Genomic DNA, 19,426 nt, shown 5'->3' with positions numbered 1-19,426 from the left:
TTAGCAGGGTCTCCTTAGAAGATACCATCCCCTCTCTGAGTTTCGTTTTGCTCATCCATAGGAAATGGCAGTGATTCTCATCCCTTCATGGGAAATAGATGGGGAAACAGTGGAAACAGTGTCAGACTTTATTTTTTGGGGGCTCCAAAATCACTGCAGATGGTGACTGCAGCCACGAAATTAAAAGACGCTTACTCCTTGGAAGGAAAGTTATGTCCAACCTAGATAGCGTATTCAAAAGCAGAGACATTACTTTGCCAACAAAGGTCCGTCTAGTCAAGGCTATGGTTTTTCCAGTGGTCATGTATGGATGTGAGAGTTGGACTGTGAAGAAGGCTGAGCACCGAAGAATTGATGCTTTTGAACTGTTGGTGTTGGAGAAGACTCTTGAGAGTCCCTTGGACTGCAAGGAGATCCAACCAGTCCGTTCTAAAGGAGATCAGCCCTGGGATTTCTTTGGAAGGAATGATGCTAAAGCTGAAACTCCAGTACTTTGGCCACCTCATGCAAAGAGTTGACTCCTTGGAAAAGACTCTGATGCTGGGAGGGATTGGGGGCAAGAGGAGAAGGGGACGACAGAGGATGAGATGGCTGGATGGCATCACTGACTCAATGGACGTGAGTCTGAGTGAACTCCAGGAGTTGGTGATGGACAGGGAGGCCTGGCGTGCTGCAATTCATGGGGTCGGAAAGAGTTGGACACGACTGAACGACTGAACGGAACTGAACTGAAACCTTGGCCTTGGAAGGCTGATGTGAGATAGAGGTTGGAATAGCTCAAGGCCAATCATGAGCTGTGGGCCCTGCTGGTTATCATTATTAGCAATCCAGAAAACTGGTTTGGAAGGGGTTAAGTGGAAAGCTTGCCTCACAGACAGGAGCCAATCAGAGCTGGCAGGGGAGGAGTCAGGCTGCCGCTGGGAAAGAGATCTAGATTGACCAAACGCTGCCCTGAGAAGGGAGGCGAGACACAGCAGAGCTTGGGAGCCATGGGGCAGGGGCTTGGCAGGGGGTCCCCGGCCTCTGCACCCTGATAGCTCCAAGCCAGAGGGTGCAGGACCAGCTGCTAGAGGTGGAGGGAGGAGGGACTGAGCTGCCTGGACTGGGACAGCGGCAGGGTGGGAGAGGACCAGAACTTAGAGCCCTCCCAGCCCCCCAGGCAGGGGCCACCGGCTGCACTCAGGCCTTGCCCTCAGCTGACCCTGAGAGCCCACATGGGATGTAGGGTCTAATTTTAGCTCCAGCCGCAGGGCCCTCAGCCCAGGAGTGCTTGCCAGTGGACACAGGGTGGCCGGGCTGCTCAGGGGCTGCTCAGAAAGGGGGAGGATTGGGGAAACCAGCCCTGCTTCTGTCCAGCCCTGCACCCTGGCCAGACCGCCTCGTGTGGGAGTCCTGACAGGTCCCCCATGGCCTGGCAGACCGCCCTCCTCTCCCTCAAGGCTAAGGTCAGGGTGTGCAGCCAGGAGGGCAGAAGGACACTGGCTTGCAGTCTGCACAGGGGTTGCATCAGCCTGAGCAGCGCCCAGGGGCAGGGGGCCCTGCTGGGAAGGGCAAAAACTGGCTTGGTTGTCCAAAGGCCGAGGAAGCAGAGTCCGGACCACAAGAAGGCAGGGCCAGAGAGCGGGGTCGTCCCTGGCCTGTGACTTGTGACTTGCTGTTGGATCTTGCCCTCCACAGGCCTCAGTCTTCCCATCTGTACAATGAGGGCGCTGACCTAGAAGGTGGATCCCCATCCCAGAGACGCCCCCTCTGAACCTCTGGCTTCCTCTGCTTCCTGCAGCTCTGGCTGTGGGTGGCCACATGCAGTCATGGAGAAGAAAGTCCCTCTGGCTGGCCCTGTCGGCCTCCTGGCTCCTCATCCTGCTAAGAGTCTTCCCAGTTCTCCGCCTGGCAGAGCCTGCCAGACGCCAGGCAGGGGCCCCCCAAGGCTGGCCCCGCTGGCTGGACGCAGAGCTCCTGCAGAGTTTCTCCCAGCCTGGGGAGCTCCTAGAAGATGGCCCTCAACCTCCTCAAGCCCCCCGTGGCGGCAGCTGCTACCGGGGAGCTTGCTTTGATGCCTCGAGGTGCAGAGGTGGTGGCCTCAAGGTGTTCGTGTACCCGGCGGTCGGACCCATCTCTGAGACTCCGCGCAAGGTCCTGACTTCCATCGAGGGCTCCCGCTACCACACAGCCAGCGCTGCGGAGGCTTGCCTCCTCATCCTCGTCCTCAGCCCCGACACCCCTGCTGGAGAGTGCCACCCGGAGCTCCCGCAGTGGGATGGGGGCAAGAACCATCTGGTCCTCAGTCTCCACCCCGCCCCTTGCCTCCGGATCTTCCAGCTGGGACAGGCGATGGTGGCCGAGGCCAGCCCCACGATGGACACTTTCCGGCCCGGCTTTGACGTGGCCCTCCCGCTTCTCCCCGAAGCCCACCCTTTGCGAGGGGGGGCTCTTGGCCAGCTGCAGCAGCACAGCCCCCTCCCTGGGGTGGCCCTGATAGCCATGGCAGAAGAGAGGGGCGGGTGGCGTACGGTGGGCACCAACTTCTCTGCCTGCCCCTGGGATGGGCGTTGTGAGCAGGACCATGGACCCAAGCAGTAAGTGGACCTCTCCCCTTGGGGGCTGGATGGGAGGGGTCTGTGGTGGGAGTGAGCCCAGGAGCCCGGGTAGGATTGAGATAGGCAAATTTAGACCTCAGCTGTAGCAGGAGGGAATCGGGTTAGACAACAGAGAACACGACTAGCAAGATGATGATCTGCTGCAAGAAGTGTTCAAGGCAGATTTTGGAATATTTTCTTGGGGATCTTTAAAAGCATAAAATGTGATTCACTCCTATTTACTCTTCTTTTATGCCAATCCTTCCTTCCCTAACATTTTAGTTAACATACAAGTCTATAGTGCTTACTGTGTGCTTGTGCTAGTCACTCAGTTGTGTCCAACTCTTGGCAACCCCATGGACTGTAGCCCACCAGGCTCCTCTGTCCATGGAATTCTGCAGGCAAAAATACTGGAGTGGGTAGTCATTCCCTTCTCCAGGGGATCTTCCTGACCCAGGGATTGAACCCGGGTCTCTTGCCTTGCAGGCAGATTCTTTACGAGCCACCGGGGAAGTCCCACTATGTGCTAAGCACTTTTTATAAATGATTATCATAAAATAATACTAATCTATATCTTTTAAGTATTGGTGTACCAGACACTAAAGCCCAGAGAGGTTAAATAACTTCCCTGAGGCCACCCAGCCAGAAAGAGTACAGCTAGTATTTTAATCTAGGATTGCGTGGCTCCAAAGCTTTCAGCATTAGAGTTCTGGGTTTTAAGCAGGAGTTTATGATCAATTCTGAGACATGCCTCTGGGCCATGATCACAGATGGAAGCTGCTCCTATGTCTCATTTTGGGGATTAACCTCTAGCCTTTGGCTATAGCAAATATGGATAAAGTCAGACCTGCAAAAGCATTCCCACCAGTGAGAGTGTCTGAATACATACAAGGGACATGGGGACCCATGGGGACATGGAGAACTCATTCAAAAATGTCTCTGCCTGGGCTGGTTGGGGTGATACATCTCAGGTGGTAAAGCAGTTAACCCCTAAGCACCCTAATCCCTCTGCACCCCCAGGAAGCCAGCAATATCCTAGGCTGGCTGGGCAGACTAGAGTTGGAACCTGTCACTCTAGAATCCTTCTCTTGTCCCCTGTGTCAGATATCTCCCTGTTCTTTGCTAGAACAACATGGCTTATTCTGAGCTCCACTTCCCTCCCAGGAATTCTTCACGTGGCCAAGCTCCATTTTTGCCTCTGCCTGGGGCTTCTGGGGCTTCTCTCAGCCACAGGGCTCTTGTGGGAATGGAATCTCTCTACCTCCCAAAGGCACATGGCCTCCAGGGAACCCCGCAGCCAGGTTAGGAACAGCAGACCTGTCCCTCAGTCCCCATGGCCCTTCTGCCAGGACCCATCCCTAGCAGGCATCTTCTGGACCGCACCTGAAATGCTGGGGATCCCCCCAGGCACCTCAAGCTCCAAATTCAGATGGAGCTGACCTTTGGTGACAAGGTTCTCCACTCACTTGCCCGGCCTTATGTCTGATTAGACACAGCCATTCTTAGTTACAGGAAGTTCTTCTTTCAGCTGACTTTAGTGACTGCTAAATGCTATTGGTTACTGGTGAATCTGAAAGGTATTTTAGCCTGAACTTTGAGAAACTGAAACTTGGGGAGTGCACACGGTAGGTAGGAGCTCACTAAATGTTTACTGATTGAATCCAAACTGGCCAGAATTGGCCAGGGTTTTCTAATTGCTGTGGGCCACCGTCTGAGTTGCCTTTTTGATAAGTTTATTTCCAAGGTGTCATGCATGGCAGCGTCTAACTGTCCCCCGAACTTCAAGCAGTTCTGTGTTTGGTCTCCACCTACTTGCAGGCATCAGGACTTGTAATCTCTGGAGTAGCCCGAGCCTCAGTTTCCCTGTAGTGACAGGCAGCTGTCTGAACAGCTGTCAAGTATAGGGACAGAGAGAGGGAGGCCCACAGCCATGGGCCGGCCCCGGAAGGTAGCCTGAATAAACAAGTGCTGGCCAGAGAAAGAGGCAATTCACGGCCCCACCACTGGCCCACATTTACTCCGCCGGGGGGAGGGGAAGGGTGAAAAGGAGCATTGGGGAGAGCCCGCTCTCCGGGGCGGGTGCTGTGCCAGCCATGGCTAATCCTCTCAAGCACCTTTCAAGGGAGGTGTTACTATCCCCATTTCAGGGAACAGGAAACTGAGGCTCAGAGAGGTGGAGGGAGCCCGCCAAGGGCCTTTGGTGACAAGCTCCTTGGTTCACCAGGGCCTCCCTCACTGCTCTGATCTGGCACTCACGAGCTGCAGAGCTTGAGATTAAACCGCACATTTCTGGCTCCAAAGCCCATATTTTTCCACCTTCGTTGAACAGTCTCCTGTTGCTCTGGAATAAGCCTCTAACAGTTTAAATTGTTATTTATTTACTTTTATGAATAGGGGATTCATTCACATGGTACAAAATTCCAAAGGCACAGAAGGGTATACAGTAATAACTCCCTGCCATTCCTGTCTCCGGCCACCCAGTTTTCCTTCCTGGAGCCAAACACCGTTGCTAGTCTCTCTTGTGTCTTTTCTGAAGTACTCTGTGTGGATATAAACGTGCATAGGTTCTTCCCTGCTTTTTTTTAAAACATAAATTTAATGCACGTTTTAAGATCCCCTGCCCTGTCGCCACTGTGCCCAGGAGGTGCAGTGCCTAGGGCCCATGATATTGTAGGAGCCCATGAAACTGTTTTCATTTCTTTGAAAATCAGAAGGAAAAAAGAAATGAACTTTTAAATAGAAGAAAATGCTTTAATATATTCGTATGTTCATTTTTATACCAACACAGTTGTCGAATATAATTTTTATAATATTTTTATGGTTGAGGGGCTGCAAAGGCCAGAGCCTAGGGCTTTGCAAATTGCAATGCGGCCCTGCCTGGGGCCATGGGTGGAGTCACCTCATCAGCAGTCTTGGGCACTGAGGCCCCAGGTCCATGGCAAACACTTTACATAGTCACAGATGATCAGCAGTCACCATGACATCCCTTCTACAACACACACACACACACACACACACACACGTGCACACACACACACACACACACATGCCGTGCAGTGCTCAACCAGCCTCTGATAGGGAACTCGACACCTCCCGAGGCCACTCACTGACTACTCTCAGCCAGCTCCATTACTAGAATTTGTGCCAAAACTGACCTTTCAGACATTTGGCCCATTGGTGTTGAGTCTCTCCTCTGTTGCACACTGAGCTTTCATTTGTCTAGCACCACTGAGCGCCCATTCTCTGCTGGGTGCTCTGCTTGGCCCTGGGGATACTGGCTGAAGGAGGCACAGCCCCAACCTTCAAGTAGCTCAGTCTTATTAGAGAGACAGACAAGTCCCTGGTTATGACAGACATTGTTAAGTAGAGAGAGGCTGGGCAAGCTGCCTGCCTGGCTCCTCTACTTCAGAGCTGTGCAACCTCTTTAGGTCTCAGTTTCCTCATCTGTAAAATGGAGCATACACATACCTCTCATCTCCTAGGGTTGCTGTGAGAATGAAGTGAGTCTAAGTATTTAATGCACTTAGAACAAAGGACATGCTCAGTGAAGGTTCAGTTCAGTTCAGTTCAGTCGCTCAGTCATGTCCGACTCTTTGTGACCCCATGAATCGCAGCATGCCAGGCCTCCCTATCCATCACCAACTCCCGGAGTTCACTCAGACTCACATCCATTGAGTCAGTGATGCCATCCAGCCATCTCATCCTCTGTCGTCCCCTTCTCTTCCTGCCCCCAGTCCCTCCCAGCATCAGAGTCTTTTCCAAGGAGTCAACTCTTCGCATGAGGTGGCCAAAGTACTGGAGTTTCAGCTTTAGCATCATTCCTTCCAAAGAAATCCCAGGGCTGATCTCCTTCAGAATGGACTGGTTGGATCTCCTTGCAGTCCAAGGGACTCTCAAGAGTCTTCTCCAACACCACAGTTCAAAAGCATCAATTCTTTGGTGCCTAGCTTTCTTCACAGTCCAAATCTCACATCCATACATGACCACTGGAAAAACCATAGCCTTGACTAGACGGACCTTTGTTGGCAAAGTAATGTCTCTGCTTTTGAATATGCTATCTAGGTTGGTCATAACTTTCCTTCCAAGGAGTAAGTGTATTTTAATTTCATGGCTGCAGTCATCATCTGCAGTGATTCTGGAGCCTAAAAAAATAAAGTCTGACACTGTTTCCACTGTTTCCCCATCTATTTGCCATGAAGTGATGGAACCAGATGCCATGATCTTCGTTTTCTGAATGTTGAGCTTTAAGCCAACTTTTTCACTCTCCTCTTTCACTTTCATCAAGAGGCTTTTTAATTCCTCTTCACTTTCTGCCATAAGGGTGGTGTCATCTACATATCTGAGGTTATTGATATTTCTCCCAGCAATCTTGATTCCAGCTTGTGCTTCTTCCAGCCCAGCGTTTCTCATGATGTACTCTGCATATAAGTTAAATAAGCAAGGTGACATACAACCTTGACGTACTCCTTTTCCTATTTGGAGCCAGGCTGTTGTTCCATGTCCAGTTCTAACTGTTGCTTCCTGACCTGCATACAGGTTTCTCAAGAGGCAGGTCAGATGGTCTGGTATGCCCATCTCTTTCAAAATTTTCCACAGTTTATTGTGATCCACACAGTCAAAGGCTTTGGTATAGTCAATAAAGCAGAAGTTGATGTTTTTCTGGAACTCTCTTGCTTTTTCGATGATCCAGCAGATGTTGGCAATTTGATCTCTGGTAAGGTTAACTCAGTTCATTACTACTTCAGGGCACGGAGAGGCTGTGGGAGCAGAGGAAGGCGCCATCTCTGGAGAGACCATGGAGGGCTTCCCAGAGGAGGTGATATTTGAACTTTAGACATTAAGACAGAGCAGGGGGAGCTCTTCAGGCTGCAAGGCAGGGAAGGGTGCTTCAGGCTGAAGAAGGATGTGCAAACACACAGAGGAGGTTAACGAGGACTGACTGGTACAGTTTATTCAGTAAGTTCTCTGGCTCTGGTTTCTCTGTAGCCTTCAACTTAGGAGTTTTCAGTCCTTCAGGGGTTTACTGTGGCTTTTAGTGAGATGGAGGGTGTCCTGTTTTTAACTTGCAGCTTCTTCCAGGAGAAGCCTGATGGACACCTGAGTATCAGACAAAGAAAGCCGGGTCCGCTGGGAGACCCCTGGGCAGCAGCTCCAGGGGGCCCAGATAACCCAGGGTCAGGGGCCAGCACACCTTGGTTCCAGTTCCAGCAGAGCCCCCACCCTTTTCTGAGACCCTGAGCCAGTCCTCGGGCTCTCTGAGACTCAGTCTCCCCATCTGTTCAAGGAAGGTTGGTCCAGAGGCTAACTACTCCTAGGATTGCTTCCTGAAAGTTCAGACTCAGGACCAGACAGGCTGTAGGTGAGAAGGGTCCTGGGATCCCCTCGGCCTTACTCCTCAGTCCCACTCAGAGCAGGCCTATGGGCCCCAGAGTCCTGTGCACACCCATGTTTGAACATACACACACACCACACCACACACACACACCACACCACACACACACACACCACACACACACACACCACACACACACACCACACCACACACACACCACACACACACACCACACACACACACACACCACACACACACACACCACACACACACACCACACACACACACACACACACCACACCACACACACACCACACACACACACACACACCACACCACACACACACACACACATATACACACCACACACACCACACACACACACACACCACACACACACACCACACCACACACACACACACACCACACCACACACACCACACCACACACACACACCACACCACACACACACCACACACACACACACACACACACACCACACCACATACACACCACACACACACACACCACACCACACACACACACACCACACACACACACCACACACCACACACACACACCACACACACACACCACACACACACCCCATAGCCCGGAGTCCTGTGCACATCCATGCGTGCATGCGCACACGCACATACATGCATACACACACACCCGCACACACCCACCACAAACACACCCCATAGCCTGGAGTCCTGTGCACACCCATGTGTGCACACGCACACACACACACACATATACACACACCCCGTAGCCCGGAGTCCTGTACACACCCATGCATGTGTGTGCACACACACACACCACAAACACTCCCCCCCACACACAGACACACCCGCAGCTCGGAGTCTTGTGCACACCCATGCATGCGTGTGCGCACACACACACACACACACACACACACACACACACCCTTGCAGCTCGGAGTCTTGTGCACACCCATGCGTGCGTGTGCGCACACACACACATGCACACCCACACCCGTGCGAGCGCACACACACACACACACACACACCCCGTAGCCAGGTCATGGCACTCCTTCCCTGGCCAAGCAGTCCCAGGGTAGGCAGTGGCTCTGAGGAGGCTGTGACTTCTACCCCGCCCCCCACAGACACGCGGCCTGAGGGTGGCCCTGGGCCTGGGGGGAGGGGAGGGGGAGGAACAGAGGAGGCCTGTCCTCTGGGCGAGGGCCCTCTCTGGGCAGCTGCTTCCTGTGTGGTTCCAGGCTGGGGGCCCAGCCCACCTTCGGACAGAAGAGTCTTTCACGGGCCTGGGCTCTGAGGATTGGGGGAGGGCAGGGCATGGAGGCCACTCAGGTGAGGGGTGCCCAGAAGTCTGCGTGTGGCGAGTGGTGGGAGGGCAAACACATATGTACGTGCCCAAGTCAGCGGAAACAGCAGCTCAGCTGCCTCCCATTTTGCAAATGTGCAAACCATGGTCCAGAGAAGAGAAGGGAGGTGCCTAATCCTGAGGGCAGCGGCGGAGCTTGAGCTCGGGGTTCCTGCCTGCTGCCTTAGCAGTGGGACAGGGACAGTGTGTGGCTGTGCGTGTGCAAGAATGTTAAAATATGGGAACATGATGGTGGGCTTGCACACTGTGAATTTGGGAGTGTTAGTGTGGAGGGCTGGGGGGGCATCCAGGGAGCTGGGTGGGGGCAGCTGTCTTAGGCTTTCTATGTGCAGGACCCCTTCCTGTGCCTCTTCAGGACCCACCCCAGGGCGACGCTACCCAACGCCACCTTCTGCCTCATCCCTGGCCGCAATCCTGATGCCTTGCACTTCCTTCAAGCCCTGCAGGTACAACCCCGATGGGGGCACCCCCCAGCCATCTCCCCCCACACTCCTGAACTGGAAGGGTAGTCTAAGCCCAAACCAATGGGAAGGGGTGGTGAGCTGCCCACTCCTTTACTCTGAGACTCAGGTGTGTCTCCAGCCATATTCACTACACCCCGTGCAGAATAACACTCCATCCCCAGAAAAAATCCCACTTTTCTATCTTCTTTACCCCTTGCCCCCAGTGCAGCAGAGAGGAGGGGTGAGTGTGTGCAGGGTGGGACTGGGCTCCCCAGTGACCCCCCTACCCCCCAGGCTGGCTGCATTCCTGTGCTTCTCAGCCCTCGCTGGGAGCTGCCCTTCTCAGAAGTCATCGATTGGACCAAGGCAGCCGTTGTAGCTGACGAGAGGCTCCCACTTCAGGTAGCTCAGGGCCCTGCCCGTGGGGTGGGGACTGGACTCGGGACATGGGGGGACCCCGGGATCCTAGCCCTCACTCCTATCCTCCGTTTATGTATATTGATGACTTTACCCCCCAGCCCTAAGCCTCTGGGGTTCTGAGAGCAAGTCCTCAGCCTCTTTCAGCCTCAGTTCCCCCATCTGTACAATGGGATAAGTTAGACTAGATGATTTCCATGGGCCCAATCCCACCGGTCCATGACTGCTTAAGTACTTAGCTTAAGGAAAAGTCACACAAAAATCCAAAATCTGAGCGCCTACATGGAGCTTGGAGTGGGAAAGCAAAATGCTCAGTGATTTTCCCGTCTGATGAAACTAACTTTGCCCATCTCTGAAAAATAGAAACGTAAGCCTCGAATCTCCTGAGAAGTGGAGAACAGGGCAAGAAGCTAACAGGAATAGCTTCCTTTCACTGAGCCTCTACAATGTGCTAAACACTTAATATATATCAGCTAATTTAATCCTTGCAACCACCCTATGAGGCCAGTACTATCTGTCCACTTTACAGATGAGGAAACAGACTCAAAGAGGTTAAGTGCTTTGTCCACAGTCACACAGTTACTAAGTGGGATTTAAACCCAGCTCTGTGTGACCCTTGAACACTTGATTGCTAAATTACCTGGGATTTTGCCAAGGATGACAGCTGCCAACCCATGTAGAGAACCGCAGGGAGCCGACTTCTGGTTCCAGACCCCCACCCTAGGTTGTCCCCACACCAGGTGAGTCAGAGCCTGCCAGGGCCGCATGCCTCTTTTTTTTCTCCCTCTGGCCCCAGGTCCTGGCTGCCCTCCAGGAGATGCCCCTCACACGGGTCCTTGCCCTGCGTCAGCAGGCCCAGTTTCTGTGGGATGCGTACTTCTCCTCCGTGGAGAAAGTCATCCACACCACTCTGGAGGTGAGGGGGACTCACCCGAGGGGGGCTCGGATGCCTGGCTCCACCCCATCCCTGTCCCCTCGCCATGCCCCTCTCTTCTAACACCTCCTCTGCCCTGGTGCTTAGGCGTCCCCTTTGAAGATGCTTCTGGGAAGAATCTGAGACTTGGCTCCGAGCTCTTGAATGAGCTCCTTCTCCGGTCTTGGCCCAGTTTCCCCCTCTCTAGAGCGACATCTGTAGCAAACAGATTGCTAAGCATCCGACAGCTCCAGCTGATGGGCGCTGGTTGCCTGGGGCTTGTGTTGGGAGGGATTCTGGTTCTGGAAAGAACGTCATGGCCTGTTCGTGGTGTCTGCCACGAGTGCAGACAGCATCAGGCAGTGACCCCTACTCTGGACTCTGAACCCTGCTGTCCCCAGACATCTGGTGATGCCGATGCTGCCTTCCCCGATTCCTGGAGGGGGAGGTGTGGGGCTGCACCGGGTCCTCGCTTCCTCAGGCCCCGCCCACCACCACACTAGCCACGCCCTCTGCCCAGCCTTCTCTCCTTTCCCAGATTATTCAGGACCGAGTCTCTGGAGCATCTGCTCACCCCTCGCTGCTGTGGAACAGCCCCCCAGGGGCACTCCTGGCCCTGTCCACTTTCTCCACAAGCCCCTCAGACTTCCCCTTCTACCACCTACAACAGGGTGAGTGCCCTAGGGATGGGACACCTTGAAGTCCCCTCATCAACTCGCCCCAAGTCTGCCCCAGCCTCAGCCCTAAGGTACTACCAAACCCCTCTCCAAATCCCCCACCCCTCCCGGCTCCCCAGGTTCCCAGCTCAGGTCATTCTCCAGGGGGTTCTGTTCCCTCCCACACTAACAGCCTGTGTCTCATTCCTCCAGGCTCTCGTCCTCTGGGCAGGTTCAGTGCCCTGATTTGGGTGGGGGCTCTAGGCCAGCCTCCCCTGAAGCTCATCCAGGCGGTGGCAGGCGCCCAGCACTGTGCCCAGGTCAGTCCCCTTGCCAGCTGGGGTGCTTGGATACAGAGTTGGGGCAAGGAACAGGGCGGGGCCCTTGAAGACATCTGGACACCAAGGATAACCACACATTGTGGGAGAGCCATGGGAAGGATTTTCAAGTACCATTGCTGCCTTCCTCTTTCAGTTCCAAGTTCCTCCCTAGGTCCTTTCCCCCACCTCCATCCCCTCTTCCCTCATGGAAACTGATGAAGCCCCCTGAAAAACAGGCACCTCTTGGGAGGTTGAAGTAAACGTACATGCATTCATTTGCTCATCCGGCATTTTCTGAGCACCCTGGGCTTGATGCTGAGGATGCAGAGAAAAAGCAGGAAAGGAGTCTGCCCCAGATTCATATTTAGTTAGCATCTCCCAGCACACAGACTGTCAAATGTCACTTCCAGAGAAACCAGATAGGCTCTCGAGAGTACTTGGAAAGGAAATAAGCAGTTTGTTCAGCCAGAGCACAGATGGAGCAGCTTCAAAGATGGGACACTTGAGCTGGGCTGGGAATGATAAAAGAGCAAGAGGAAGAGAATAAAAACCTTCGAGAAAAGATGGGGATGGGGTCAGGGTCCAGGGTAGGTGTGACCTGAGCTCTAACGCTACAGGTAGCGTGTGTGTTACTGGACTTCATGCCTTCCAGAAGCCCAGAGGCAAAAACAGGGCAGCCATAAATGCACCTTGGATCCAACTAAATTCCTTCCAAAGTCACATACAACAGTGGCTCCCCTAAACTTTTTCCACCCTGAGAAAGAGTACTCCTGGGACACCTCCACCACCACCTTCTGCCCCAGACTTCAGGACATCCTCCCCCGTCTTTCCTTCTAGATCTTGGTTCTCTGGAGCAGTAAGAAGCCACCCCCACCCAGGTGGCCTGAGACAGCAGTGCCCTTGACAGTCCTTGATGGGCACAGGAAGGTGAGGATGGGGAGGGGCACAGGAAGGGCAGAAGGCTGGGATCTGGGGAACACACACACAGCAGGGTTGACTTGGGCCTGAGCCACAGCTGGACTTCAAGTTGGGCCTGGAGAAATCAGACCGTGGGTTTCAGCTGCAGGCCTAATAGAAATGATTCTCTTCCGTCCTTGTGAATTGTACCGCCAGAGAACCAGGTTTTGTGTGATGAGGGAAGGCAGAGGGACTACCTTGCTGTCTCAGGTAAGGGAGAGAGGGGAAACTTGGGCAGGTGGCAGCATTTGGGGCGGGGGTGGGGATGGGGCAGGTGGCTTCTGAGAATCTGGGATGGTGTGACACAACCGCTCGCTGTGCCATCCTGGGCAAGCCCATCTCTCCGAACCTGTCTCTTTGAAACAAAGGATGTTTAACAACCCCTTCCAGGGTTGAGGTGAGCATCTGATGTGACACTAGAGGAATCCTGAAATGTCAAACCTGGAAGGAACCTAGACACCAATGGCCCCATTTAACCAAAGGGCGCACTGAAATCCACAGAGGGAAAGCGAGGTCCTCGGGTCCAAGTTCCTTGCAGACTTGTTTTCATGGCTCTTCCTTTTACACCATGCCTGTGGGGGGTGGCGGGGCGGGGGGGATCCTGCTTAGCAGATTTTCAGATTCTCACCATGCGAGCCTGGGGAGGGGTCCCACAGCTGAGTTGCCCTCCACCCCGTCCCCCTGCAGGCCAGTGACCGCTTCCTCCCGTACAGCGCCATCAGCACCGATGCCATCCTGAGCCTGGACGCCCACAGCAGTCTTTCCACAAGTGAGGTGAGTACCCCCAAGAGGACCCCTGTGTGGGTCCTGGCAGCCCCTCAGAGTCCAGGAGCTGGGATGATCAAAGATCAAGAGGTCTAGCCTCCTGCTTTAGAAATCACCCAGGTGAGCCATCAGCCTCCTCCTTAGAAATCTAACAGAAGCTTTCCACAGATTCTTTGGTCTTCCCTGGTGGCTCAGATGGTAAAGAATCTGCCTGCAATGCAGGAGACCCCGGTTCAAGCCCTGGCTCAGGAAGATCTCCTGGAGAAGGGAATGGCTACCCACTCCAGTATTCTTGCCTGGAGAATTCCATGGACAGAGGAGCCTGGCGGGCTACAGTCCATGGGGTTGCAAAGGATCGGACACAACTGAGCGACTTTCACTTCACAGACTCTCTGAAAACATTTTCAGTTTCCAGCTGCAAAAGCACTGTTTCTATTTCCCAGTTGGGGAGTTCCTAAGCAATCCCTGGACATTTTCAGGCTGCCATCTCCTCTCCCCCGAGTCCCCTCAGCCGGGCTGGCCTTGACTCCATGTCTCCGATGTTCCTGGCTCAGCAGAAAGTCCTTCCTCACACCTCACTTAAATATCTCCGCAGGTGGACTTCGCTTTCATGGTATGGCAGAGCTTCCCGGAGCGGATGGTCGGCTTTCTCACATGGAGCCACTTCTGGGATGAGACCCAGGGGGGCTGGGGCTACACTGGAGAGAGGGCCAATGAATTCTCCATGGTTCTCACCTCAGCTGCCTTCTACCACAGGTACCGATGGTAACGCGGGCACTGGACTCAGAGGGCCACAGAGACCCCCCTCTTTGAACCAGGAGCAGGGTGGTATGGGAGTGGACACATACAGCCAGCATATCGCCCCGAGATCCAGGTTCAAGGCCACTTCCCAGTGCTGTGATGGGCAAGTCTCCCCACCTCTCTTGAGGTTCAGTTTCCTCATTTGTAAGTGTATTCACCTCACAGGGCTGGTGTGACCATCACATAAGAAAAGTACATGACGTCCTTCGCACACAGATAGTCAACCAAAGGCAGCTAGTGGTATTTTAAGTAGAGCCATGCAGAGGCCATGGACAGGGTTTGGATTTTGGGGAGGTGTGGTAAATCCACAGCCTCCCTGAAGCTACTCTTTGGGCTTCCACCTTTGAAGGCCTGGGATCCAGCTGATCCTTTCCTCCTGCCTGAATTCAGACTCAGAGCCCAGGTGAGGGCCCCCAAGGAGCCTAAGGGAGAGGAGAGTTCAGTCAGTTCAGTCGCTCAGTCATGTCCGACTCTTTGTGACCCCATGGACTGCAGCACAGCAGGCTTCTCTGTCCATCACCATCTCCCAAAGTTTGCTCAAACTCATGTCCATTGAGTCGGTGATGCCATCCAACCATCTCATCATCTGTCGTCCCCTTCTCCTACTGCCTTCAATCTTTCCCAGCATCAGGGTCTTTTCCAGTGAGTCAGTTCTTCACATCAGGTGGCCAAAGTATTGGAGTTTCAGCTTCAACATCAGTCCTTCCAAAGAATATTCAGGCCTGATTTCCTTTAGGATGGACTGGTTGGATCTCCTTGCAGTCCAAGGGACTCTCAAGAGTCTTCTCCAACACCACAGTTCAAAAGCATCAATTCTTTGGTGCTCAGCTTTCTTTATAGTCCAACTCTCACATCCATACATGACTACTGGAAAAACCATAGCTTCAACTGGATGGACCTTTGTTGGCAAAGTAATGTCTCTGCTTTTTAATATGCTGTCTAGGTTGGTCATAAGTTTTCTTCCAAGGAGAAAGCACCTTTCAATTTCATGGCTGCAGTCACCATCTGCAGTGATTTTGGAGCCCAGGAAAATAGTCTCTCACTGTTTCCATTGTTTCCCCATCTATTTGCCATGAAGTGATGGGACTGGATGCCATGATCTCCGTTTTCTGAATGTTGAGTTTTAAGCCAGCTTTTTCACTCTCCTCTTTCACTTTCATCAAGAGGCCCTTTAGTTCTTCTTTGCTTTCTGCCATAAGGGTAGTGTCATCTGCATATCTGAGGTTATTGATATTTCTCCCGGCAATCTTGATTCCAGCTTGTGCTTCTTCCAGCCTGGCATTTTGCATGAAGTACTCTGCATATAAGTTAAATAAGCAGGGTAACAATATACAGCCTCGACATACTCCTTTCCCAATTTGGAACCAATCTGTTGTTCCATGTCCAGTTCTAACTATTGCTTCTTGACCTGGAAACCTCCTGAGGTTTCTCAAGAGGCAGGTCAGGTGGTCTGGTATTCCCATCTTTTTCAGAATTTTCCACAGTTTGTTGTGATCCACACAGTCAAAGTCTTTAACATAGTCAATAAAGCAGAAGTAGATGTTTTTCTGTAACTCTCTTGCTTTTTCTATGATCCAATGGATGTTGGCAATTTGATCTCTGGTTCCTCTGCCTTTTCTAAATCTAGTTTGAACATCTGGAAATTTGAAACCTGGCTTGGAGAATTTGGGGCATTACTTTGCTAGTGTATGAGATGAGTGCAATTGTGCGGTAGTTTGAACATTCTTTGGCATTGCCTTTCTTTGGGATTGGAATGAAAACTGCCCTTTTCCAGTCCTGTGGCCACTGCTGAGTTTTCCAAATTTGCTGGCATATTGAGTGCAGCACTTTCACAGCATCATCTTTTAGGATTTGAAATAGCTCAATTGGAATTCCATCACCTCCACTAGCTTTGTTCATAGTGATGATTCCTAAGCCCAGCTTCACTTTGGACCCCAGGATGTCTGGCTCTAGGTGAGTGATCACACCATCATGGTCATCTGGGTCGTTAAAATCTTTTTTGTATAGTTCTGCTGTATATTCTTGCCACCTTTTCTTAATACCTTCTGTTTCTGTTAGGTCCATACCATTTCTGTCCTTTATTGTGGCCATCTTTGCATGAAATGTTCCCTTGGTATCTCTAATTTTCTTGAAGAGATCTCTACCCTTTCCCATTCTATTGTTTTCTCTATTTCTTTGCACTGATCACTGAGGAAGTCTTTCTTATCTCTCCTTGCTATTCTTTGGAACTCTGCATTCAAGATGGGTATAGTTTCCCCTTTCTCCTTTGCTTTTAGCTTCTCTTTTTTTTCTCAGCTATTTGTAAGGCCTCCTCAGACAACCATTTTGCCGTTTTGCATTTCTTTTCTCTTTTGCATTTCATTTCACTATTGGCTGCAGAGAAGCCACAGGGCACAGAGTAGTGGAGAGCAGAGCATACACGGGATGGGAGCTCCTGGAGGCGGCCAGGGCTCAGAAAAGGGTGCAGGACTTTCACAGGAAGCTTAGGAATTGGAATCAATGGGAGAGTGAGGCCAGGAGGGAGAAGAATTCGGCCTTGGGGGGGAATGGGGCTGCACCCTCTCCTGTTCCTCTCCTCTCACCCAGGTATTACCACACCCTCTTCACCCACTCCCTGCCCAAGGCTCTGAGGACCCTGGCAGATGAGTCACCCCCCTGCGTGGAAGTCCTGATGAACTTTCTAGTAGCAGCCGTCACCAAGTTGCCGCCTATCAAGGTGCCCTATGGGCCGTGGCATCAGGAGGCCAAACCTCCACTGGTGAGGACCCATGGGCGTGGTCGGCACTGGGAGGGCCCTGGCTAGGGAAGCCACGCTCTGTCTAACCCAAATCCTTTGTGCTGCACGGGACGGGCGGGGGGGAGGGGCGGCAGGGCGGGGTTCCAAGTAAGAGAAGCCACCCCTCCCCAGCGCATTCTCCGCCCCCCCTCTTAGGTGCCTGGGAGTCCGCGGCTCAGATCGGAGCCTCGGCCGGCCGCCCAGGACTGCATCAACCAGATGGCCGCAGGGTTCGGCCACATGCCCCTCGTGTCCTCGCGCCTCCGTCTAGACCCAGTGCTCTTCAAAGACCCGGTGTCCGTGTTGCGTAAGAAGTATCGCAGCCTGGAGAAGCCCTAGGAGGAACCAACCAGCTGAGACCCTAGCCCGGCTCCCAGGGGGCGCTGCAACCTGCCCGCGATTGGGGGCGGGGATGGAGCCGCAGCCCCCTCCCCTGGGATATCTAGAGACCCAATCCAGGCTGCCGGAGAGCCCAACACGGCCGATCCCGATTGGCCAGCAACCGCCTCGCGCACCCTCCAGCCCAGGGGCAGTTCTCTCGTGCTCTGCACTACCTCTGCCGCCTGCCCTCTGCCTTCGCAGACCCTTTACCTGGAATGCCTTTCTCGGCTTCTCTGCCGAGCTAACATCTGCTTCTCTTTCAGGTTCTCGCCGCCTCCACGAACCTGCCCGACCCCCACCCCCGCCCCGATCCTCTGCGCTTTCACAGCCCGTGTGTCCCGTAGTCCCCTTATTCATGCTGCCTTGCACAGGTACAGTCAGGCCCCCAGGACTGACCCGGGAGCCCCAGGAGGGCAGGGCCGTGGCCTCTTCTCTCTGGCCTGGCAGGTACGCCACAAATATTTGACGATCAGATAGACATCAGCTACGTGCCTGGGCCCTGTGCCCACAGTGGGCGGGGCGTGGACAAGGTGTGCCGAATGAACTCCACGCCTACACCCAGGGAGGCATCTTTGCCGCAGGTTCCTGGCTTGCCGGGCACAATCCTGGAGCCCCAGGGATGGAGCAAAGACGCGCCGAGGAGCCAGTTTCAGGGCTTCCTTCTCGACCGGGCGGAGCAGAGTTGGGAGGGGAGGAGATGGAAACGCCGGTGGCCCCTCAGGCCCGGGCGGCTCAGGCACTGCCGTCGTCCCGCACTACCAGCCTCGTCCATTAGAGGTCAGCACCGAGCCGCGCTTCCTATTCCGGGACCGAGAGTGAAAGTCGCTCAGTCTTGTCCGACTCTTTGCGATCTCATGGGCTATACAATCCATGGAATTCTCCAGGTCAGAATACTGGAGTGGGTAGCCTTTCCCTTCTCCAGGGGATCTTCCCAACCCAGGGATCGAACCCAGGTCTCCCGCATTGCAGGCGGATCCAGGACTGAGAATGGAGTTCTAAACGCCTGCCGGGCGCGGGGTCTTGGAGGTTGGTTGGTGGTGCCCAGTTTGACGTCTGAAAACTGGTTTGGCCCACACACTTGGGACTAAGAAGGCGGCCGTTTCTAGGTGGGCTGAGTGGTAGCAGGGGCGGTCCCCAGGGCCCTGGTAGTGAGAGTAGAGTAGGGGAGGGGACGCTGGGTCCTCCTGGGCTCACCCACCTGGAATTGGAATTATCACTTCCGAAATAAAAGCGCGTGTCCTTGCCGCCTCACGCTCAGGCTATAAATACCTCCAAAGCAGCTGCACGGGGGAGGGGGACTCAGGTCTCTCCTGGGATCTGGGGCCATTCCGAGAGAGAGGGACAGGGATGGTGGGTCCAAACCAGGTCCAGGGTATCGGGTGTTTTTCTGCTTTGATGGCCTCACAGCTCTGGAAACTCCCGTGACTAGTGACTAACTTACTGGCCAGAACATGCTGTCCCCAAGGCCACTCCAAGGCCTCCCACCTCCATCCTCCAGTTTGACCTCTGGCCCCTGGATGACTAAAGTCATCCCTGGAGCTGCTTACAGTGTTGGGTGCTGAGAAGGCTCTCTCTCTGGGGAGGCATGGGGCTGCTAGATTCTTGAGGTGGAGGGGGCACTGGGAGTTAAAGGGGAGGGGAGATAGTCTGGCCCTGAGTCAAGGACAGTGGGTGAGGAAGCACACAGCTGCAGCTCAGGCAGTCTTCCCACGGTGGGGAGG

The 19,426-nt window shown here is 53.6% G+C and overlaps 1 protein-coding gene across 5 annotated transcripts; it reads left to right on the top strand.

Moving 5' to 3' along the window:
• Nucleotides 1–935: 935 nt before the first annotated feature.
• Nucleotides 936–18,956, top strand: EXTL1 (exostosin like glycosyltransferase 1). 5 transcript variants are annotated; one of them, XR_003507109.1, is made up of 13 exons: nt 936–2,576; nt 9,632–9,722; nt 10,014–10,121; nt 10,933–11,052; nt 11,588–11,720; nt 11,919–12,025; nt 12,863–12,952; nt 13,139–13,192; nt 13,670–13,756; nt 14,343–14,503; nt 17,135–17,306; nt 17,481–18,589; nt 18,675–18,956. XR_003507109.1 is itself a non-coding variant. In XM_027519871.1 (12 exons), the coding sequence occupies exons 1-12, from the start codon at nt 1,801–1,803 to the stop codon at nt 17,661–17,663; spliced, it is 2,082 nt and encodes a 693-aa protein (XP_027375672.1). In that variant the 5' UTR covers nt 936–1,800; the 3' UTR covers nt 17,664–18,956. The 5 variants fall into 5 exon arrangements, 3 of the variants coding, with proteins under 3 accessions (XP_027375672.1, XP_027375673.1, XP_027375674.1); XM_027519871.1 differs by having other exon boundaries at nt 17,481–18,956; XR_003507129.1 differs by lacking the exon at nt 13,139–13,192 and having other exon boundaries at nt 17,172–17,306; nt 17,481–18,956.
• Nucleotides 18,957–19,426: the final 470 nt, after the last annotated feature.

This window comes from Bos indicus x Bos taurus, chromosome 2 (genome assembly GCF_003369695.1).
Source record: "Bos indicus x Bos taurus breed Angus x Brahman F1 hybrid chromosome 2, Bos_hybrid_MaternalHap_v2.0, whole genome shotgun sequence".
NCBI lineage: Eukaryota > Metazoa > Chordata > Mammalia > Artiodactyla > Bovidae > Bos > Bos indicus x Bos taurus.
Note: the sequence above shows the minus strand (reverse complement) of the source record. Positions and strands in the feature narration are given on the sequence as shown.